Source organism: Rhipicephalus microplus, chromosome 9 (assembly GCF_043290135.1).
Source record: "Rhipicephalus microplus isolate Deutch F79 chromosome 9, USDA_Rmic, whole genome shotgun sequence".
NCBI classification, from domain to species: Eukaryota; Metazoa; Arthropoda; class Arachnida; order Ixodida; family Ixodidae; genus Rhipicephalus; species Rhipicephalus microplus.
In genome coordinates this window covers 80,573,092-80,597,210 of record NC_134708.1, presented here as the reverse complement: position 1 = coordinate 80,597,210, position 24,119 = coordinate 80,573,092, and the positions used below count along the sequence as shown (strand labels likewise).

General features: G+C 47.3%; 1 protein-coding gene across 1 annotated transcript in view; it reads right to left on the bottom strand.

The window, feature by feature from the left end:
• Nucleotides 1–24,119, bottom strand: part of LOC142771937 (saccharopine dehydrogenase-like oxidoreductase) — an 84,858-nt gene that overhangs the window by 33,250 nt on the left and 27,489 nt on the right. Inside the window, exons 5-8 of the mRNA XM_075873942.1 lie at nucleotides 11,540–11,589; nucleotides 10,099–10,241; nucleotides 8,546–8,663; nucleotides 4,910–5,029 (exon numbers count right to left, since the gene is read on the bottom strand). Coding sequence (XP_075730057.1) covers nucleotides 4,910–5,029; nucleotides 8,546–8,663; nucleotides 10,099–10,241; nucleotides 11,540–11,589 — 431 coding nt within the window. The remainder of the gene's footprint in view (nucleotides 1–4,909; nucleotides 5,030–8,545; nucleotides 8,664–10,098; nucleotides 10,242–11,539; nucleotides 11,590–24,119) is intronic.

Below are 24,119 nucleotides of genomic sequence, written 5' to 3'. Positions count from 1 at the left end.
ATCTTGCATGCGTAAAAGAAGGCTCACTCCAAAGGGCCATGGAGAGTTGGCGAGCGAGCAAGCGGGGCCTCGTAGCAGCGTCCGTCCTTGAGAGAGGTATTGACTGGCTGTTGTCTTCTGTATGGGCTGAACGGGCAGCTTGATCAGCTCGTTCGTTACCGATAATTCCACAGTGGCTTGGCAGCCACTGAAATACAACGTGGTGCCTTTTCTCTGTTATATGATGTAGCATTCCTGCTGTTTCAAATACCAACTGCTGGTGTAGACCACGGCGTAGATTTGACAGAAGTGACTGCAGTGTCGCCTTGCAGTCGCAGAAAATCGTCCACCGTTGCGTGCTTTGGTCCTTAATGAAACGCAGCGCAGCGCGAAGCGCTGCAAGCTCTGCTGCCGTTGTTGTGGTTGCATGAGCTGTTTTGAATTTGATGGTTGTGGCGTGCGTAGGAATAACGACCGCCGCAGTTGAGCTGTTTGGCAGGACGAAGCCATCGGTGTAGACGTGGGTGCCGTCTTGGTACTTCTCGTACAGCAGAAGTAAGGCGAGCTGCTTGAGGGCTGGTATTGAGAAATCTCGTTTTTTCTGGATGCCTGGTATTGTCAGGTTGATGACTGGCTGTTTGAGGCACCATGGAGGAACTGAAGGTCTCGCCGCGGGCGTAAAACCAGTTGGTAGAGAGTCACCATGTGCGGTTATTGTTAGACAAAAGGAAGTATGAGGTCTATCTGCTGGTAGAGAGGCTAGGTGGTGATGGGGTGTCCGGCCCACATGCCTTATGTGTGTCCTTAAAGCTTCAATTTCAATATGGGTCTGCACGAGGTGGTCTTTGGCTATAGCTATAGTCACCATTGTTGAGGCACCCTGAGGCAGACCTAGACATATTCGAAGAGCCTGTGCCTGAACGCTTTGTATCATGCGTCGACTTGTTTTGCTGGCGTTTGATAATGCAGGCAGACTGTATCGTAAAAAGCCAAGGAAAAGCACCCTATACAGTCGTAACATAGCATTATGCTGCATTCCCCAAGTCTTTCCAGCGAGAAACTTGAAAATATGGCATATTCCTGTCAATCGCTTTTTCAAATACGACACATGAGGGCTCCATGATATGTCTCTGTCGACTATGACACCCAGAAATTTGTGAGATCGACGATATGGTATATTTTGACCGTTAATTGACACTCTGTAATTTGACATGGGTTTGCGCGTAAATGCCAGAAGAGCGCACTTTTCGGAGAAAAATTCTAGGCTTCAATTGCGTAGATACAAATCAGTTGCAGTAGCAGCTCTCTGTATTCTCGCTCGTAACTGCAGGCGAGTTACCGCAGATGTCCAGATGCAGATGTCATCAGCGTATGTTGATAGATAAATATTGTTTCGTAGGTGCGTATGTAGAGCGATTATAGTGTTATATTGAATAGCACGGGGCTCAGTACACCACCCTGAGGGACGCCACGACAACTGAAATGTGCAGACGTGTTCCCGGTCTCTGTACTCACAAAATAGGATCGCACTTGGAGATAACTGCGTATCCACTTAAACATTCGGCCACCCACTCCAATCTCTTCTAGTGCGGTGAGGACGGCTTCATGTGTAACGTTATCATAGGCTCCTTTGACGTCAAGGAACAGAGAGGCGCAAAGGCGCTTATGGCCTTTTTCGTGTTCAACGTACGTGATTAGGTCGATGACGCTATCGATCGATGATCGACCACGTCGAAAGCCAGCCATGGCATTTGGGTAGATCTCATGATACTCCAAGTACCATTCGAGTCGGCCGAGAATCATTCTCTCCATCACTTTACCCATGCAACTAGCCAATGCAATTGGGCGATAAAAGGAGAGTTCCAATGGTGATTTGCCAGGTTTTAGCAGTGGTACTAGACGACTAGTTTTTTAACTTAAGGGGACAGCGCCCTCTAGCCAACAATCAGTATATAGCTGAAGTAGAGCTATTCTCGCGCGCTCACCCAGATGACACAGGGCTCTGTAGGAGATTCCGTCAGGTCCTGGTGCGGAGGTACGTTTGCGTGAAGCGAGTGCTGCCTTGAGCTCCTGAATGGTGAACGGGAAGTCCATACAGGAATCATGTGGTGGCAGACAACTGCTCGAAAGTGGTGAGCTGCTAAGTGCTGTAGTTTGCCCTGATAATCCGGCACAGAAATATTCAGCAACGTCCACATCTAGTCGATTTTGGTGAAGGGCTAAGGCCTTGAATGGTGACTTATGAGCGGGGGATGACCGCAAACCTCTAACCGTCCTCCATATCTGCGATAAAGGCTTATGAGGGTTGAGTGACTCGCAGAAAGTATTCCAGCGTTCAAATTATAGCTTGTCCAACCGACGTTTGATCTTCTTCTGCATACGTCTAGCAGTCCGTAAATCTTCTATGTCCTTCGTGCGCCGGTACCTTCTTTCAGCTCGTCGTCGCAAGGCTCGACGCCGCTCCAGCTCTATGTCGATATCCTTGATTCTTACAGGGCATGGGATCGTACACGCAGTCTCTTTTACAGTGCTCTTGATGGCCTCTTGTAAATAGGATATGTGTTCTTGGAATTGGTCTTCCAAACGAGACAAATTTTTTTCAGTCCACTCTTTTAACCATGTCGCGCACTTTAGGAGGCGACAATCCTCTGATCTTGATGTACGTTGGAATGTGATCACTCCCATGCGTTTCTATATCCGTGAACCATTCAGTATGTTTCACTAGGCTTCGCGAAACGAAAGCCAAGTTGAGACAGCTACTGTATGTTGAGCCACGTAAAAATGTAGGACTGTCATCGTTCAGTAACCAACGTTTGTTGTCGGAGGCAAAAGACACCAAGTTTCTGCCCTTCAAGTTGGTATTCTGACTTCCCCATAATGTATGATGAGCGTTAAAATCCCCAATGATAACACACGGGTCAGGAGTTAACGCTACGATGTCTCGTAGTCTTTTTCGATCGAAACGGCTTGATGGTGATAGGTATGCGCCAACCACAAAGATGTTGAGCCTCCTCTTCTTCACTCTTAAGCATACGTATTGGTTTCCGTCATGAGGTGGTACAGGTTGAAGGATGTAAGTGAGGTCTCGGCGAATGTACACCAGAACCTTGCTGCTTTCAGTAACAGTAGACGACATAAAAGGTTCGTATCCCGAGAGTCGTATTGCACTCGATAAGTTAGGCTCACAGATGACGATTACGGGAAACACATTGACGTACACAAAGGGACGAAAGTCACCAATACGCGATCTCAGTCCCCTGGCATTCCACTGCAGTATTGCTGGTTTACGAACCTCATCCCTGAAAGACAGTGGTGGGTTAGCCATGGTCTACTCTAAAGCTTCTAGCACTAGACTAAGCGCATCGAGTACTTTCGCATCCAGTACTGACTAATCGCATCCAGTACGAGTGCTAAATACTTTCATTTTGCAAAGCGCCTGAAATACATCACGCGTACCATATTAGAGTTGGAAAAAAATGGGCCGATGCTTCAGCTTTGCCTCCCGGGGTAGAACGCAATATTGTAATTTGGCCTCGTGTGTATCATCTTCTCAACTACTAGTCTGCTTTATTTCTCGGGGCAGTGGCCTGATCCACAGAGTTTCATAAAATTAACTAGAGGAGACTCTGTCGCTGCGATCATTCAGCGACCATGGGAATGATGGGTAGCAAAAACATTTGCCTAGTCTTCGTACTCGCGAGCAGTGGATCGTATTTGCGGCTTCGTTTATTGCTGTGTTTCAGTTTTGTTTTGAAAGAAAGATTCAACCTTTCTGAACTTCGTGACCCGCTTTGAAAAGTTAAGTCTAAAAGAACAAGGTGGTGAAGCGCAACCGCTGAACATTTGCTGCTTTTTGTTTCCTCAGAAAACAGCTCCAAGCCACACGAACACACATGAAGCCGAAAGCAGGCCAAAAGTACAAAGACTAGACAAATGTGTGTACTACCCTTCATTCCCATGCTCGCTGAAGCGCCGTGCGTTGCAGCTCCCATAGACACTAGCGCCAGAGTTTCCTCTAGTGTAAATTAGGAAACTCCATGGCCTGAGCCGTGCCGTGAAGAAAGAAACAACTGTGCGCTTAACATTGGCATTTGTATCATTGCATGTATCATTGTGTGTATCAAGTATCTCTACTATCATTGCATGTCAACTGCAAGCAAAGTTTTTAGGTGCCCCCTACACACAGACACTCACACAGAACTTTAATGGGCTCTGAGAAATGCTACTCCTTCAAAGCAATGTCACGGGCCGCTCCCACGTAGGAACGGGAAGGCCTAGCCTCACCGCCACATCGTGTGCCCTCTGGGCAGCCAGTAGCTGTGGTTGTAACTGTGAACTTCGTAAGGTTGAGTCACAATCTTCTTCTGTGAGCCGGCTTGGGCTACGTAACGAGTAGCACCGCCAGAGCTTATGTTCCATGTCAGTAACCTCACCCCAATCAGGACAAGCAGAGGCAAAAGCCTCTGAGCAGACCATGCTGAGGAAAAATAGACTTGAAAGTATCCACTAAGCCATGTTTTTTTGCGAATTAGTGAAAAGTTTACAATGCGTCTGTAGGGCAACACGAGAACCTACACCGCCGTTCACTTAGCTGCTGGTTCTGCTTCTGATGAGCAAATACGATCGTTTTGTCATAGGTGGGCCTTCAAAACATTCACATGCTACTTAGTTCACATTATTGGGTACAATTATAAACACTGATGGTTTGGTAACGGACCATTGCCATTGTATTCAGTTTTACATTCCACAATATACTCCACTTGTTCAGCAGCATCTTTACTTTTAAGCAATGTTCATGACGGGCTGCATTTTGGCAAAACGATAAAATCGAACCAACAGTTTCTGAGATTTCTGGTCATGCTCCCGCCGCTAAATGAACAGTATTATCTTTGTAGACATGCTTTACCAATACCATATTTGCCGTACTCACCCGCATGAGCAGCCAGCGGCCGCATCTGCACCAGCTGAAGAGGAGAAAAATAAGGGCCAGTAGAGCGAGTCCTACGCCCTTTAAGACGCCCGGCACACAAAAATACGTCTGAACTTGAACCTGCATTGCGAAATATTACCTCTAGGTAACTGCAAAGTCAATGGGCTGCAAAAAATGCGGCAGTGTTTCCAAAGCAGTACTTTTTTTATGGGTTAGTATGGTTGAGAGCTTCTTTTTGTCGGGCAATAGAGGGCGTACTATAATTACACTATTTATATACCCGGCTATGACAGGAGGACCCACAATACGTGCGTAACTCTATCGCCTCAGATACCAAATGCACAATCGGTGAAATCTTTAGCTATCATACATGAGGGGCAGTTCTTTCTGTTTATTTGCCGTACGACTAAATTAGGTTCAGAAAAAATAGATGTGGACAAGTGTATGCCACATCTCACATGTCAACGACGTAATTTTCCGTAACTTCGTTCCATAATATGGCGCTATTAGACAAAAACGGGGCCACTGCGCACATTAGTTGAAGTTTTGGCCGACTGTACAAGATACTTAACTAGGCGTAAGCATATAGGGATTCGCTTGATGTGATTGTGGCATGACGCTGTTACACAACTTGTGCATAAGGGATACTTTGCCAAAACGAAGAGTATGCACCAGAACAAGAGGGCGTTCCCGGCGTAGGTGCACGTACCAAATAGATTACCAAAAATAGTAACAGTGGTGAGGATGTACGGCGAAAATAAAGAACAAATACAATGCGTCAAAAAAGGCTGACATAAACAGGTGTAGATTAACCAGAAACAGCAGTGAAAATGTCCAATGAATGTGTACACCAGCACGTACAAAAAGGGGCAAACATGTGCATAACAACATGCAGCAAGCAGGAAAAAATGAGAGAAAGTGGTAACTGCAGTGAGACATATCTATTACGAAAAATACGCGCTACAGACCAGTTATAATGTCCGAAACGAAACACTGCAACTCAAATGGCTTATTCGTTACGTTGTGAATGTAAGAATACTTGCATTTTCGTCTATACCAGGTAATACTGGCAAATTTTTCTATTAGAAACGATTTTACCACCTCTGTTTTATTGTGAGGTTCAAAACCACATTCTAATATTGTAGTCGTTAGTTTATTAAGTGAGTGTCCTAGTATACTTACGTGTTCGAATAGAGGTAGGTCGGGAAGTGTGTTAACGCCCACTTTCGGTTATTGAATTGCAATCTTAATGGGGTTTCAGTCTGACCCATAAACTGATGTTAACAAGCTTATCACTCAAGCAGATATGTGCAGTTACTGGTGCCGCAGTCAAAGTTTCCTTTGTTTCTCATTGTAAGATTTCGCGCTGTGTTCTTAACTGATACTGTGGTCGTCATGTGGATGCACACTCTGCAGCGTGCCTCGCGGCAGTGAGGGCAGCCAGAATGAACGAATGAAACCGTTGTTTTGGATGACGTCCGCAAGTCCTTCACCCGTGGTATGCTACGTGTGGTGGATCATGAAAAATGTTCTTCGGGTAATCAGCCTGCATGAGCATTTCGCCATGCTTCTTTGAGGTGCAGTTAACGTTTGGTGTCGATGCAGGGTGAGTTAATACCATGTTAGCACATGGGTACTTTGCAGCTTGTTTGCTCAAGTTAGGAAGCTCGTGTTGGTCTGCTTTAGTTGCACGGTCTAATGGTCCCATCAAATACATCAGGTGGGTACTTCTGTCCAGCAAGCGCATCGCTCTTTTTGTCGCAGGTAAAGCAGAAGTCGGCATCTTGGAAGCACAACCTCGCAAATCGAAGGGCTTCACTGTATGGGGTGCTTTGTTTTGTTATGCTTGACGTGGCTGCTTTTAAAATGAAGATCGCGGAGCTTGACTGTGCCACTTCGTTGTTAGTTAGTTGTCAGATGGCGCATCGGCATCTCGAGAAAGCTTATGGTGGAGTGTGCATAGGCTAGCAAGAAGGAAATCAATAGATGAACGTTATTGAAGTCAGCAATCGAATACTTACGTTCTGCCTTTCTATGATGCCATAATAAATATATACGAAGACATTGTAGTACAGTGACTTAGTGCACATCTGTCGAAAAATTGTTGTCTAGTTGATCATTGGGTATGTTTGCGTAATTTGGGCCTATCTTCGTGCGCTTCGTAACGCTCAACTGTACGTAGTGTGTGCCGTTATATTCAGCGCTCTTCAGTTTCCTGACTATATCAACTAGGGTGTCAAGTGTTCAGCTGTCAAGAGGTTCAATAAAGCCTGATTCATCATAAGTGTCAATTACTGATCGAACGCCATCATCACAAGTAACCTTAATGTAGAGGATAGCCACAGCCAATGTGACGAGTATCGAGTTGTCAGCTAGCCACTCCGAGGACGAAGATGTCCATTAAAACATTGTTAGTGTCCTTAAGATGGGATGAAAATCAGGTAGGAATACGGCTATAAAATTATCGACATAGCTAGAAAGCAGCTTGGTCAGAGTGCCAATGGTCGACTATGGTATCTTGTGTAGAAAAATAATCTATCTGCAACAGGATATAGAGGTATCAGTGACTGTATACTTTTGCTTATGCAACCATCTGCAGTAACGTCCTTGTGTGTGTAGGCAAGCATGCATTGCTGTTCATCAATTTGGTCATATTCTGGACATTTATGCCGAGGGCTATCACCAAACTCTCATATCTCCGGCAATTCAGTCGGAGGTGCTCAATATTACTAACGTGCACCCTTTGTCGGCTCGCTGATGTCCGAGAGGCATGTAACTTCCTAATATATTCTCGTTTTTCCACGGACAGGTTGTGCCTCAAGGAAATGCTCTGGTCACAAGCTCAGCCGAAATATACATATCTAAATACTTGTCTAGTTGGTGTGCTGCCGTTCAACGTTGACAAGAAGGTTAATTTTTTTCTTTACGCTGCTGTACCATGATTGATTTTACGTAATCGTATCTTCCGAGCGAACTTATCGACATTTTTGACGAGCTGGATCATATTCATTATGCCCACTATAAGTGGGTCAGAAGCTGAGACCGTGAGACAGAACATACATTTCTGTACGAGACGGTGAGGCGACTAGCACTGTTGCCGCTAGTGGAACCAGAACAATCGGAAGACTGATTCATTGTACCATTGGCTGTGACACCAGTTGAACGCTATCGAAAATTCTTTTCCCCGCTGTATTTCGCTCAAATATTTACTGCCTTCTATCACTCAGATCCTTCAAGCGAATTCCAAGGAAGGATTCAAAACTGAATGCTGAAAATTTAAGTGGCTGTAACGCGACAGACATCAGAACAATACGCTAGAAGAAATGTTTGAAGAGCATTCCAGAAAAAAATCACAGCATATTCACGGAGTGAATGATAATGAGTTGGACGAAGCGTCCGGTAGGGCGGACGGACGCACAGATGGACAGACAGACTGACAGATGGACAGAAAAATTGAAGTGCCGCCATGCAGTTTTATAAGATCTTTCAATCAACTACAAGTACTACCATCTAGTGAACAGTTCAAGACTAAACTAGAGGTGGCTACCTACTAGTACCATATTTTATAGGATGTACAGACACACGCCTTAAAGAGCTTCACCCCTAAAAAAAGGTAAGGACCACTTCACTGCTCACCGGCTTTAAGCCACATAGTTGATGCCGAAACATTTCGCTGCGAGCCATCACCGGCCGGTCACAGCCCAAGTACGGCACACACCAGCTCTCAGCCGCATCATTCCAAAACAATGCGTACCTGAAAATAAAATCACTTAAAGTTAAAGGACCTACGAAACAACTTCGTCAAGGTCTTTCAAAAAGTGCATCTCGCTTTCGGATAACTCTTCTGAAGAAGGTACGCCCACTGCAGTTCTATTATTTGCATCTTTTTGTTTCCTCTGTTTACCACTTTACAGTGGACCAACTCGAAGACATCGATTGCTCTATGTAAAACTTGGCTGATAAGAGAAGTGTGGGAAACGAGGTGAATGCTTTTAAGTGTGGCAGCAGGGGCTTGTCGGGTAGTTTATTATCGAAACATCGTTGCAGTGCAGTCAAGGACACGGACAAACGGGACAAACATCGAATGACACCCGGTACAAAGATGTTTTACATGCAGCTGCAAAGTAACATTCAGGAACGTTGTTATAGAGAATAAGACTAAGTTAAATTTAGAAGCTCGTAGCATATCCGCCCTTACTTACGTACGCGTCTGCAAGATTCGGTTACCTTGTGCGAAAAAGATATCAAGCAAGCATATACGTACGAGGCGGTTTTTCGTGTGGGAAGATTGTGCATGTGTGAACACCATAGCGCTGAACGTCGAAGATTATTGTCAGTCTATGCAGATCCAACGAGAGGCTGTCGTCTGGTGGCGGTAAATCTGGTCGAGCGAAATATTCTTACCATACAGTATGTATTTCGTCAAAAGAAGGTATTACGCATGCACTATGATTATAGAGATTCCACCACAAGAAAAAAGTTATGGAGACGCCTTTTTATTGACGCATATGCTCGTCAAAGCGAATGAACCAGCGCTGTATCAGGCCTCCCAAAAAATGTTCAAGCTCACCAAGAAAGCCTCGTTATTGATAACGTGGCGTGCCTTCAACAACACACAGAGAAGTGCAATGGAAAGCCACAGCCTTCTAGCAAACTATAGAAAGTTAAAAGTCTTCCTACACTAATTAAAATATGCGCCATAAAAACAATAGAAAGTTGCGTAGCCACAGACGCAACTTCAGATGTGAGAGTTACTAAAACCTACTCAGGGCACCGTGGTTATGAACTAAGCTCATTGCACGAAGCGACCTACCTCGTTCAAGCTACCGCGTAAAAAGCACCATTCAAATCACCTCACCGGCGACCAGACTCGCTAATTCGTTTATTTTTCCCAAAGACTGCGATAGTAAGTTGTCGATCGACACCCAGGACCTTGGTGAATGAACGCGCAATCATAAAGAAGACGTCGAAGTAAGACGTCAATACGTTCAAAGGTACGGGTCATCCTCTGAACCCGGCAAAGATAAAGCACAGAGTCTGCCAAATACACCTGGCACTGGTATGTAATGAATCGAGTGGATGTAAAATCATAACAGTTTCGTAATAAGGTGTTCCTTAGCCAAACACTTCACTACTCCGGTTTATGCACTATGGGCATCCGAGGGTCGGTCGCCTTCAATCTTACTCACCTTCGAGCCAAGCGAGATTGGCGTTCGGGAAGTGGTTTGGTAAACACCCTCTCGCGGTTCTGCTGCCGAAGTGGTACAAGTTCTGACGCATGCGCCACCATGTGGATAATGCTCTCCCAAGTGCCGTAGTTCACATTCATGCCCTGCACACATATTTGCGCACCACCATCATCGGGAATTTTCAGCTGCTGGCACTATCGAAGATTGAATGGCTGAATTATCTTTGTAATTTGCGTATCTCTACATTCTATGACCCATTGATGTTAGAATTGGTTACGTCTGCCACACATCAAGTGAGTGTGTCTACAATGGTGCTTCAATAGTTGTGGTTGAAGCTGTGGAGTGCTACCACACACTTTATTTTTCATTTATTGTACTTTACATGCCCCATTTGATTATGAGGCACGCCTGAAAGCGAAACGGCTGGTGAAGCTTGACAAACCCCGAAGCTTTGTCATGTTCCTCATGTTAGTGTTTTTCTTTTTGTGTCAGCCGTTTGTACCACCAGGACCAAGAAATTAACCCGAATCCTAAGATTTAGCCGCGAAACGCGTTAGTCATTATCACAACCAGTATATGATGGCGGCCACCGCATGGACTCCACAGAGTGAAGCATTCATGTCCTGGAACGTACCACAAAATCACAATTAACTGGAGACCTGGTCGTTCGGCGCACCAACAAGCGCGGGTTGTCATCCAAAGACAGAGTCACAACTCGGAGTTGACGAACAACAAACGTATTTTATAACTCGGGCAGGAACAAACACTTAGCACGCAGTGGCACGCACACTAGATTGATAAGATAACAACGAAGCTAACTTGCGTTTGATAGAACCTGGAACGTTAATTTACTATCACTACGTATACAAACTCCATAATGCAAACAGAATATTTCAAAGTACTTAGGACCATTTATATTCACCTGGCTAGTTTGCGGTACGGTCCACAGCGTAATCTTGCGTCATTTTTTGAAAACAGTTCTTCCGGAAACACAGGGCACACGTTGACTAAAGGGCTTGATGTGGCTACCCTTCCGCAGTAGGCTAGCTACACGAAAACTTGCTTGTATATAGGCTGACTCCCGTCCTAGATTTATTTCATAGTGTTGCCCTTCAACCAGCTGCACTGGCTGACAGTTCGGTTGCCCGTATTCACTTATTTTCATCGGAGGCCGAGTTCTGGATTGTACAACGAAATAAACCCGTACACAGTAGAAAATTATCTTGAGAATAAGCAACAATTTCCCTGAAGGTTCGTGTTGCGACAGCTGACCCGTCGGCAGATGCCGCCTTGCTTGACGTTGTGGGATGTCTCAATTTTTCGAACTCTTCTGCTTTGCACGTGCGCTAGGTTAGAGCGGCACTCGATGTCTGAGAGGCACGCTGATAATAATATGTTTTGGAAGCTTGAAAAAAGAGCTACAATTTTTAGTTTTACTCACCAATGGACCTTGTTTTATCCTCATGTAGGACTCAACCTCTTCCAAATCACCTGCAGGAAAACATAAGCATGACTAACTATTCAAATCGACCTAAACTATAAACTCGCTGTCCTATGCAAACGCTCATGACGTAAAATCTGGAAAAACAGAAACAGCCACTCAACGGTCGCACATGCATACGTTAGTTAACTGATAGCGCCCTGCAAATTGTCCGATTCAAGGACTCTGTAAGCACCTAATTCATTGTTGTGCAATATTAAGCCTTTTCCTCCCATTGACGGGTATATTTTTTCTGATATTTTGAAGCAAAATGACCCATGGAAACTATACTCATCATCAAGTAAAATTGGGCCACATGAAACCAATGCAGCGCCACCAACCGTGCGGCAATCACTCTACTTGTAGGGTATTCACAGAATTTCGTGGGCAGCATGGGTTAATTGGGCAACAATACAATTACGTTATCAGATGCAAGACAATTTCAGCATTTGGCTCAATGTCGATCAATAAAAAATACGGATATTAACGGAACACCTCCGATGCTGACATTCTTGAAGAGGTCCCCTAATTAATTCTTTCTTTGACTAAAATTAGGTGTTTTTTATTTCAAGGTTTAAAATGCATTGCGAAATATACCGAGTACTCTAATTATTATTAACCTTTTCTAGACACACTGTGTCTATGTCCTCTTGTTTGTACGTGCCACTGAAGTGATTTTGTTACACCAAACAGCTGTACTCATCTGAAGAGCTGTCACTAGTATGCAATAAACTTAGTTGTTTTAAACACAGCTTGAACGCTAGGACAGTCTTCATTATTCGAGTATTTATATGTTTAAACTTGAACAGCTTCTTGCACTCCCATAGTAGTACACCACACTTTAAATCGGGGAAATTTTTTTTGTTCTAAGCAACTTAGTGTGCAAAATGTAACTGTCTTCTTTCGGCGAGTATTGCATCGTCCGACTTTGAAGCACATATCGTACTGGACAAAGCGGCTCAGAAGCTCTCATTGCCCTTCGCAAACTTGTCAACCACGTTTTCTAAACATTGTTATGCACTGAATAAAGGTTTAAATGCAGAGAGAGAGAGAGATAAAGATACAAGGAAAGGCAGGGAGGTTAACCAGACGCACATCCGGTTTGCTACCCTGCACTGGGGAAGAGATAAAGGGGAGAAAAGAGGTTGCAGAAAGATGAGAAGGTAAATCATAATGTAAATTAAATGTAAATCATTATGAGAGCGCCGGCGTAAAAGACCATGGTGATCGATGAAGCAGCGTCGTCGTTCTCCTCCTCTTCTTCAGCTTCCCGTGGTTCCCGCTTGTAGGTATACAGTTTTTTTCTAATAATCCTCCACTCTAAGGCGAAGCCCTCCGGGTGAGTCATTCCAGAATCTTTCGTGTGAATGACTTCAGGCGGCCAACATGCGTCACCTGAGTCTTGGTTGAACGACGGCCACTTAAAGTGAGGCACGCTATCTCGTAATTGACCTCTCTTCGGCGATGTAGTATAACGAACAGTCGGTTGTAGTCTGAAAGAAGTTTTTCGTTAAAGCCAGATCACAGTACGGGAGTCCAGAGCTATACAAACTCACTGGGAACATAGGTGACGTGTCGTCGTTGACTGTCGTAATGTGTTATACAGTATAGTCTTGCGCGGCCAATGTACGTAAGCGTGCAAGTAGCCGAGTCTCTTTTCACGACACAGCGTCTGGGTGATAGGCATATCATCCGGGCTAACAAAAGGAAAGATAGTGGCCAGCGTGTGGTGCAGTGAGCGAGTGTATAACGAAGGAACAATGGGCTATAACCTGTAATTTCATATTTCACAGAGTTGAAGCGTAAGTTACGAAGGGGTGTACCAGTTCTTGTGGTCAGATGCGACGTACATCGACAATGTTCGGTTTGTGTGCTCATTCAGTTCATTAGTTTGTGGGTGACAGGCTGTCAAGCGTCTCAACTCAGACACACAAGAGTAAAGTAATTATTCGATAACATTGGCAGTGAACTGGCGACCACATTCTCTTATTACTCAGGAAGGCCCGTGCCGGATAACGATGAAATAGAGTATAAACTCGGAAGCCTAGGCTGCCATCGCGGAGGATAAGGCCGCCATCTCGCAATACCACGACATGTAGTCAGCACATACTATTATCCAGTCGTTGCCTCTTGACGAACGTGGGAACGAGCCGATCAGGTTTATGCCGACCTTTTCAAAAGGAGTGCTAGGGGGCATTATCCGTTCCACGTGGCCGACCGAAGCGGAGGTAGGTCGCTTTCATGGCTCTGACATCTTGTACAACTAGCTACATAGGTCTCAACTGTTCTGCATATTTGGGGCCAGTATAATCGGTAATTGGTGCAACTTAGTGTTCACACGGACCCTGAGTGACCAGACGTCGAATTATCGTGCACAATACGCCGAATATACTTGTGCAGCAAGTCAGGATCCACCAGTAAGAAGCGAGCACCCGTCGTTGACAAGTTTGTTTTGTAAAGAAGACCATCTCTGATGCAAAATGGGCCTTCTGTTACCGAGCCTTGCGTTGGAAGGAAAAGACCTTTCAAGGTGCAGTCTTTGCGCAGCTCAGCAGCGAATGTCCATGCATCGGGGAAGTCAGCTGATAGGGAAGCCACAAGATGGTCAAAGTTGTTAGCTTCGCAATCAGTCGTACGTAGGGGCATCCTGGAAAGGCAGTCCGCGTCCGCATGTCAGAGGCCACTTTTTTTTGTACGAAACAGTGAACACATATCTTGTAGACGAAGGGCCCGATGAGCGAGGCGTATGAACAGGTCACGAAGGTTGACCAACCAGCACGGGGCATTATGATCTCTGACTATGGTAAACGGGCGACTATAAATGTAGGAGCGAAACCGTTGCAAAACAAATACTCCTGCGAGATATTCCTGTTTTGTTACAGTATAGTTGCGTTTGGGATTGCTAAGAGAACGTCTTCAGTACGCTACGACATGTTCTTTCTTGTCAGAGCATTGAATGTGAACGGCCCCGATGCCGATACCACTTGCGTCTTTGCGAATCTCTGCTGAAGCAGAAAGGTCTAAGTGCTTGAGTATTGGTTATGAAGTGAAGAGAAACTTCTGGCGAAAAGCGGCATTACACACAAGGGTCCACTGAAAGGGAGTGCTCTTGCGTAGAATATTCGGCAGGGGGTACAGATATCCGCAAACCGGGGTATGAACGGCCGGAGACAAGAGCAGAGCCATACGAAGCTACGAAGTTGTTTCACAGATTTGGGTAGCTCAAATGATGCAACGGCTGTTGTCTTCTGTGGGTCAGGCTTTACACCATCTTTATCCACAATATCTCCTAACACTAGAGTTTGGTGCTCTGTGAAATGACATATTCTATAATTTACCCCAACCCCCGCCTTTTTCATACAGTCGGGCACAGTATCCAGACGAGTGTTGTGCTCCTAAAAATCACATCAGACAGGTAGCGCATACAATTATGCCATTTCAAACCCCACAGTATAATGTCCATGAATCTTTTGAATGTCGCAGGTGCATTACACAATTCGTATGGCATCACTTCGAGTTCGTAAAGGCCATCTGGGGTAACTAATGCTGTTTTTTCCTTCTTATCTGGTTGCATCGAAATTTCCGAATAACCAGATTTAAAATCAACGAAAGAAAAATGCTAACAGTCTAGGGCGTCACTATTAGGTGGTAGCGGATAGACGTCCTTCTTTGTAACGCAATTCAGTCGGTGACAGTCTACACGGAATCTCCACATACCATCTTTCATCTTCACAACAATCACTGGTGCAGCCAACAGACTCACCGATTCTTGAATCACCCCCTATGTTAGCGTCTCTTGTACTTACTCATTGAAACTCTTGCGCTCTTATCGCACCACTTTGTAAGTTTTCTGCCGTATTGGAGTCAACAATGAGGTGTTCATCCGATGACGTATTCTAGAAGATACACTTGAAGTCTTCTGGCTACTTTTAAAATGAAGTCGAACATTTTAACAAGCTTGAAGGAGACGTCGAGAAGGGTGCTACGTTCGCTTTGGTGTAGTGATGGCTGAGAATTTGTAGGAGTTTTGAACACTCAAAGGCAACATGTCTTCTAGGCGCTGAGAGAATACATGTCTGTTTTTGCGTGCATCAATAACAAGTGCAATAAGTTAACGCGGACGATTCGGGTTTCAATACAGCGAGTTTAATTCCAAACACTGCAAGCTGCATTGAGCTATTGATTGCCCACACACATGTGCTTCCGTTAGCTGCTGACACCACACAATGGAAAACTACAATTTCTTTTTCACACAGGCTAAACGAATTGTTTCGTGTATGGCGTCGAATATGGCAATGTCGTTATAAGACAGTGGAACGTCCATGGCATAGAAGGCAAGAAGGATCATGTCCAAGGAAACAACAAACGAGCAGTCATCACGGGATGAATCCCCCAAACGCGCAGCAAGAAAACTACTGCGCGTGGAAAGGTGCCCACTCCTGTAGTCGACTGTTGCTCTACACTCCAGCAAAAAAAATCTATTCCCAAAATAACATGCGTGAATTGCACAATAACATAAAGTTTTGTGGGAAACACTTTGCTGCACTAAGACGCATTGGCAGTGCAAACTCTCACAGGACACAACGTGATACGACTCACACCGTGGAATGTCACACCACTTTTCAAAGAAAACATCCCCTTTGGCCCAATAATGTTTTCAATATTTAGACTCATCACACAGTCACTCCGGAATCTACAAGGGCCGTGGTACATACGTCATCAACAAACACGTGAACACACTGACGAAGGAATACCAGTTCATAATGTCCGAGGTCCTGCAGACTAGTTATCCGGTGGTGCTGATTGTGTGCGACACCGCGGCGATGGGGATCGTGGAGCACGTGGAGTTGATTGCGGAGCCACGCTTCGATCGGAGGCCGGTGACGGGTTGCGTAAACCGGCAGGCGTGCGTGATGGTCCTGGCATAGAGTACCTGTGGTCAAAGGCTTGGTAGCCATGGGCAGTGGTTCTCGCTCGTATGAAGGACGACAGTTGGAAAAACGTGATATATTGCCGCAATCACTTGCCATCCTTATCGCTTTGCTTGTGACGCACGTGGTTAGTATGTATCTGCGCTCCATCATGAAGGCGCGATCCGTGAACTTATCGTCTTGCCCCGTTTTATCGGAAAACACCCCTCGCGAGTAAGCCAAGGGCAGCCGTGGGCATCGGTGTAGTAGTTCGCCAGCTGTAAGGCAGTTCACTTGTTTCTTTCGGGCGCAGGTCAGCCCAGTGAAATAAAAGCTTGTTACGGCTTGCTCCCGATCCTGTCGTGCACGTTCCTTCATCGTCGCGGCTACGTGACAACTGGTGGAGGTGCGGGGTATGCACCAGGTCCCTGAGCCGACAGCTGCACGGAAAGACGAGGCCCCCAAAAGCAGCGACGCGACTCGCAGTAGCCGCCGCCTACAATGGTTGCTACCGGAACCCGGAACACTGCCGGAGTACACTCGACAGAAAAAAGAAGACTTCACGTCAACCATGAGCCTACCAGCTGCGCCCACCCCTGTCATCTTGCAACAGCCTCGAGTGCCTCCAACCTTCCACGGCTCGCCTGCAGAAGATGCAGAAGATTGGCTCAACCAATTCACTCGGGTGGCTTCACTAAACAAATGGGATGACGAGATGAAGGTGAGTCACGTTTTCTTCGCACTCGACGGCCCCGCTAAAACGTGGTTTGAAAACCACGAGGCCTCTTTGACTACGTGGGAGGTGTTCAAGACTGATTTCTTGTGGACGTTTGCCAACATGCTGCGCAAAGAAAGGGCTGAAATTCTGCTACAATCGAGGATCCAAAAGCCTAACGAAACTGTGCCTATATACGTCGAGGAAATGAAGCTCCTCATCCGCCGTGTGGATCCGAACATGGCAGAGGAAAAGCAGGTGGGGCTTCTAATGCGAGGAGTAAAAGAGTCCCTTTTCGCTGGCCTAGTTCGCAACCCGCCGAAAACCGTTGCCGAGTTCACGCAAGAGGCATCCACCATTGAGAAGGCCTTAGACTCCCTAAACCGCCAGTACAACCGTACAGTGCACATAACTTTCATGGACCCTCAAGCAACGTTTGCAAGTACCAGCGATTTCCGTGAAATAATACGCGAAGTCGTCCGCGAGAAGCTGCGGCTACTTATACCATCACCCTTGCAGCCTCCAGAAGCGTCACTCACGGATGTCATACGCGACGAAGTTCGCATTGCTTTGGGTGTTTCTCGGACGGCGACACAATGTCAAGAAAACCAGGGAATCAGTTATGCTGCCGCAGTACGCAGCCCAAGGGGTACCGCCAACATGCGCCGTGAGCATTACGAACCACCCCAGCGATCGCCATCACCCGTCCACTCACCTGTTTTTTTGGAAGCGCCGCGAAAATCAGACCTCTGAAGAACCCCCGACCAACAACGCCCACTATGCTTTCACTGTGGTGAGCCAGGGCACATCCTCAGATACTGCCCTTACAAACGCATGGGACTTCGTGGTTTTGCCCTCAACGCACCACGACCGCGACCCGGACAGCGATCACGTGAAGTTGAAGACTACTTGCGCCGTGCCGAGTATCCGCCCACCCGTCCATCACGATCACCATCACCGCCATACAGCCGCTACACATCGTCAGGCCGTGGCAACGCGGCGGCAGCGCGAGGAAGGTCCCCGAGCTCTCGTAGGGGAAACTGAGTAAAGCAGCCTTTGGAGGCGAGGTTGCTTGCCGGCGAATGGACGAAGAACCTCCACTGATCATACCGCACGACGACGGCGCCCCGATGAAGACACCACGGCTGCTACGACGACACTTCGCACTAAGCTCGATGGCACGCCCCAACCCCACTTGCAGCACTCGCAGAAGCCGTGATTCGACACCAAGACTGACGTCCAACTCGAGATTAAGAATCTTTGACCGAGACGTACTTACAGACGGCCTTTGTGTAACAGCACTTATCGACACAGGAGCCGACTTTTCTGTAATAAGCGGAGCCTTCGCAGAGCAACTAAAGAAGGTAATGACTAGATGGGATGGTCCCGTGATCCGCACAGCCGGAGGCCATCTCGTGTTGCCAGCGGGACGATGCACAGCACGAGTGACTGTCAGTGGACGTACTTACCCAGCGTGCTTCATAGTCCTGCAGCAGTGTTCCCGCGATGTCATCTTGGGCATGGATTTTCTGACAGAACATCGAGCAATCATCGACCTTCAATCAAGACAGATCACACTTTCCACGGGCCAAACCATTCAGTCGAAGACCACCCTAGGGCACCACGCCATCCTGCGTGTTCTAGATGAAGAAGTAAGCATCCCGCCAAGGTCAAGCGTCATAATACCAGTGGTTACAGGCAACACCGAGGATGTTGAAGGCGTGATCGAGGAAAACGGGCAGTTCCTCTTAGACCGACAGCTTGGCGTCACGAGAGGTATCGCTTACTTCAAGAATGAGCAAGCTGACGTGCTCGTAACCAACTTCGGCAGGGAACACCGACACCTCAACAAAGGCAGCACGATTGGCTTCTTAGATGAAGTAGGGGACATTCCAGGCACGTTCGCCATCTCCGACAAATCCCACCAAGACTCTTCAATGAAAAACCAGCCGCGTGTGTTCGACATCAACCCTGAGCTTCCCAGCGACAGGCAAAATCAGATCCGCATTCTCCTAGAAAGCTACGCTCACTGTTTCGCAACCTCCTCCAAGGTGCCGAAAACACCCTTGCCAAGCATCGGATCATAACCAGCGAGCACGCCCGACCTCTCCGCCAAAGCCCGTACCGTGTGTCGCCGCGAAAGCGTGAAGCAATTCGGAAACAAGTGGACGAAATGCTTCGCGATGACGTCATTCAACCTTCGAAAAGCCCTTGGGCAGCCCCAGTCGTTCTCGTAAAGAAAAAAGGACAAAAGCCTCCGGTTCTGCATCGACTATCGCAGGCTAAACAACATAACGAAGAAAGATGTCTACCCGCTCCCAAGGATAGACGACACCCTAGACCAACTCTGTCATGCCAAGTACTTCTCGTCCATGGACCTCAAAAGCGGATATTGGCACATTGAAATCGACGAAAGGGACACAGAAACGACGGTTTTCATCACTCCGGACGGGTTATTCGAGTTTAAGGTCATGCCATTTGGGCTTTGTTCCGCACCGGCAACGTTTCAACGAGTAATGGACACGGTGTTGGCAGGCCTGAAATGGCAAACCTGCCTCGTGTATCTCGACGACGTTGTAGTCTTTGCGGCAACCTTTGACGAACACATGCGAAGACTGAGGGCCGTACTCAATGCAATCAAGTCTTCAGGACTTACCCTAAAGCCGGAGAAGTGCCGCTTTGCATATCATGAGCTGTTATTTCTTGGCCATATCATCAGCCCTGACGGTGTACGACCCGACCCCCAGAAGACGTCTGCTATCGAGCATTTTCTGCGGCCGACAGACAAGAAAGCCGTACGAAGGTTCCTTGGCTTGTGTGCTTACTACAGAAGGTTTGTGAGGACTTTTTCATGCATAGCTGAACCTTTGACGAAGCTAACAAAGGCTGATGTATCATTTCAATGGGAAGCGCCGCAAGAAAAAGCCTTTAAGGACCTCCAGCGTCGTTTACAGTCCCCTCCCATCTTTTCACACTTCGTCGAAGATGCCCAAACTGAAATTCATACTGACGCAAGCAGCGTGGGCATAGGCGCGGTCCTTGTCCAGAAAAGCAACGGGTTCGAGAAAGTGATTGCATACGCTAGCCGTTCGCTGTCGAAGGCGGAGAGTAACTATTCAACTACTGAGAAGGAGTGTCTCGCAATCATTTGGACGACATCGAAATTCCGTCCTTACATTTACGGACGACCATTCAAGGTTGTGAGTGACCATCACGCCCTCTGCTGGCTTGCAAATTTGAAAGATCCCTCCGGCCGCCTCACTCGATTGAGTCTTCGTCTCCAGGAATTTGATGTCACCGTAGCATACAAGTCTGGGAGGAAGCATTCGGACGCAGACTGCTTGTCAAGGGCCCCTGTCGATGAAGCCCCAAAGAACGATGACGACTATGACAGCTTCCTTGGATCTATCAGTAGCGGCACTTTTGCGCAACAGCAACGCGCGGACCCTGACCTCAAGCGTCTCTATGAATACCTGGAAAGCAAAACTTCATCACCCCCTGCATCATTCAAGCGCGGACTCTCATCCTTCTGTTTTCAAAATGGCATCATTGTAAAGAAGAACTTTGCGCCCAATAAGACTACGCATCTTATTGTCGTTCCCAGCAACCTTCGAGAAGAAATTCTACAGGCTTCCCACGACGAACCGACTGCTGGACACCTTGGATATGCGCGCACTCTTCGCCGAATCCAAGAGAAATTCTACTGGCCACGACTGCCCACCGACGTCGCGCGGTACGTAAAGACTTGCCGTGAATGCCAACGAAGAAAGAGGCCACCGACCAGGCCAGTCAGCCTGCTGAACCCCATACCACCCCCAGCAAAGCCTTTCCAACAGATTGAAATGGACCTTCTCGGTCCCTTTCCGACATCAACTTCTGGCAATAGAATGATAATCGTACCAACTGACTACCTCACCCGTTATGCCGAAGCAAAAGCCTTGCCGAATGGAACAGCAGAGGAGGTCGCAAAGTTTTTTGTAAACTGCATCCTGTTGCGACACGGTGCCCCCGAGGTCCTCATCACGGACAGGGGAGCAGCGTTCACGGCAGAGCTAATGCAAGCTATTCTGCACCACAGTCAAACCAGCCACCGGAAGACTACTGCGTATCATCCGCAGACAAACAGCCTCGTAGAACGGCTGAACAAAACTATCGCTGACATGCTTGCCATGTATGTCGATGCAGAACACAAAACCTGGGACAGCATCCTTCCATTCGTCGTATTTTCCTATAACACTGCAATACAAGAGACCACACGCATGACGCCTTTTAGCGTCGTCTACGGCAGAGAGGCAGCTACAACGTTGGACGCCATGCTCCCAGATGTCACAGAAGAGAACCTCAACGTCGCCACCAACCTTCAACGTGCCGAACAAGCCCGACAACTTGCACGCCTGCGGAATAAGGAACAGCAGTCCATCGACGCTCGACGCTACAACTTACGCCGCTGCCATACGGAATACAAACCCGGTGACCGCGTGTGGATTTGGACCGCCATTCGCCGCCGAGGACTCAGCGAAAAGTTGTTGTGCCGTTATTTTGGACCTTACAAGGTCATACATCGTGTTAGTGAACTGGACTATGAAGTTGTCCCCGATGGCGCGACGACACCGCAACGGCGCCGCGCTAACCCAGAACTTGTGCATGTCGTGCGCCTTAAACCTTATTACACGCGGTAATAGACCATACAGTTTGCAATGTCAACTGCGAATTTTGATCTTCCTTTTTTGTTTTCGTGTGTTCTTATGACACTGTTCTCGGTTTTCAATGTTTGCTCTTTTAAGCATCAGGCCGATGCTTATTTAAAAGGGGAGTAATGCCGCAATCACTTGCCATTCTTATCGCTTTGCTTGTGACGCAAATGGCTAGTGTGTATCTGCGCTCCATCATGAAGTCGTGATCCGTGAACTTATTTTTGTGCCGCGTTTTATCGGAAAACGCTCCTCGCGAATAAGCCGAGGGCAGCCGTGGGCACCGGTGTAATAGTTCGCCAGCTGTACGGCGGTTCACTGGTTTCTTTCGGGCGCAGGTCAGCCCAGTGAAATGAAAGATTGTTGCGGCTTGCTCCCGCTCCTATCGTGCACGTTCCTTCATCGTCGCGGCTACGTGACAATATGGCCCAAGACACCACAGCTGTAGCACACAGGCAGAGGTCGAGACGCTTGCGGCTGCTCAGAGTAACCAGTCCTCTGAGTAGGCTTAGGGGGGGTAGTAACGCCCATCATGGGCACCATAGCCAGCCGATATCCGCTGAGAGAAAAAAGGTGGATGCAAGCGTCGTTCGTCATTGTAGGGCTGTCGGTACAAAAAAAAGTTTGCCGTGTGCCTCCGCACGATTCTTTGGGATGTGCCGAGTTAGCCATTGGCTGCCATGGAGCTAGAGAAGCTGGAGTTTGTGTGGGTTGTGGGCCTCGCACGCAGCCGTCCTGAAAGTCGCTAGCGCCTTTAGGAACGTGGGAGATTTACTGACATCGGAGCAATTCTCTTACAATCTGCCGAATTATCGACGCGAGGTCATCTGCCGAAATGGTGTCGGCACTAGCCACCGTAAGGATGTTAGAGATGTGGCCAAGTTTCGGTGCTATTTGTCGCATTTTCAGCATTTTGAATGCGTGACAATGCTTCACAACGTCGGACACAGTGGTCATGATCTATTTTTCGATTAAAAATTATTATCTTTCGCCGTACCTTTAAAAACGTGTCCAACTTCATGCTCTTCAGCCATCCTGGCATTCACTGTAGTACAGTTTCAATATTTCTTCAATGTACGCGGTACATGTCTCTCATGGAAGCTGCGTCTCTGAGCCAATGTCTGCTCCACCCACTTCTCCTTCGTGGTGGATACTCCAAAGCACTTTTTTAATTCTTCAGCAAAACAATCCCAAGATGTGAACATGTCTTTGTGACACCCGAGAGCTGTGTCAGTTAGTGAAAACATGGCTGAGTTTTTCTGTCGTGTCCTAGCAATGTTTTGCTTACCGTCTTATATTTCTTCAGCCAGTCGCCCACGTCTTCGGCAGACGTCCCACAAAAGTTCGGTGTAACCCGGCTGTATGGCAGGGAGCCCATCGGTATCGCCATCGAAGCACCGGGGTCCTGGTTCTGGGACATCTCGATAGGCGATGGCGGTAGTCTGGCAAGGCGGTGGCTGCGGTGAAGTCTAGGTAGTAGTGCTTCCATCGTCGGGTTCATCGTACCCACCTTCCACCAATGTGTTATGCGCAAAGGAAAGGTTTAAAGGAGAAGTTTAATGAGAGCGGAAGAACGAAAGACCATGGTGATCGCTGAAGCAGCGTCATCATTTTCCATTTCTCCAGCTTGCCTTGGTTTCCACTTGCAAGTATGCTTCTTCGTAATAATATTGCCACAGGCATGGAACGAGGTTTAGCCATGCCAATGCGAGTATGTGCCAAGTGTGAAAGAAGAAGAGGACGGTTGGTGTGTGCTCGTGCTCTAACGTACGGTTCGGCTCGACGTCCAGTGCTGCTCCTGTGAACAGACGTTGTGGTCGTTCTGTGATCACGTGACATTTTCTGGTGGAGGTGCTGGGTAGTGTTGTATGCACTGCAATCAGCAGCAAGGTCCCGACACTAGCCGCGACTTGGAAGAACCAGCTGACCTACGGCGTAGCAGGCGACAACTAGGCCTACCTCCTGAATTCGGACCATTTCCTCAACTCGGCAGTACTATGGCTAGTGCGGGAACGCAAACCCAAGAAACATCAACGCTGCCTCTTCCATGGTTCTTCAACGTCCCGCGTACTCCGAAGCCGTTCCACGGTGACCCTTATGAGGACGTCGACGACTGGCTCGACGACTACAACCGTTGCGGCAGCGTCAACGAGTGGAACGAGCAGCGAAAGCTTCGGTACGTCTACTTTTATCTCGAGGACTCTGCGCGCACTTGGTTCGAAAAC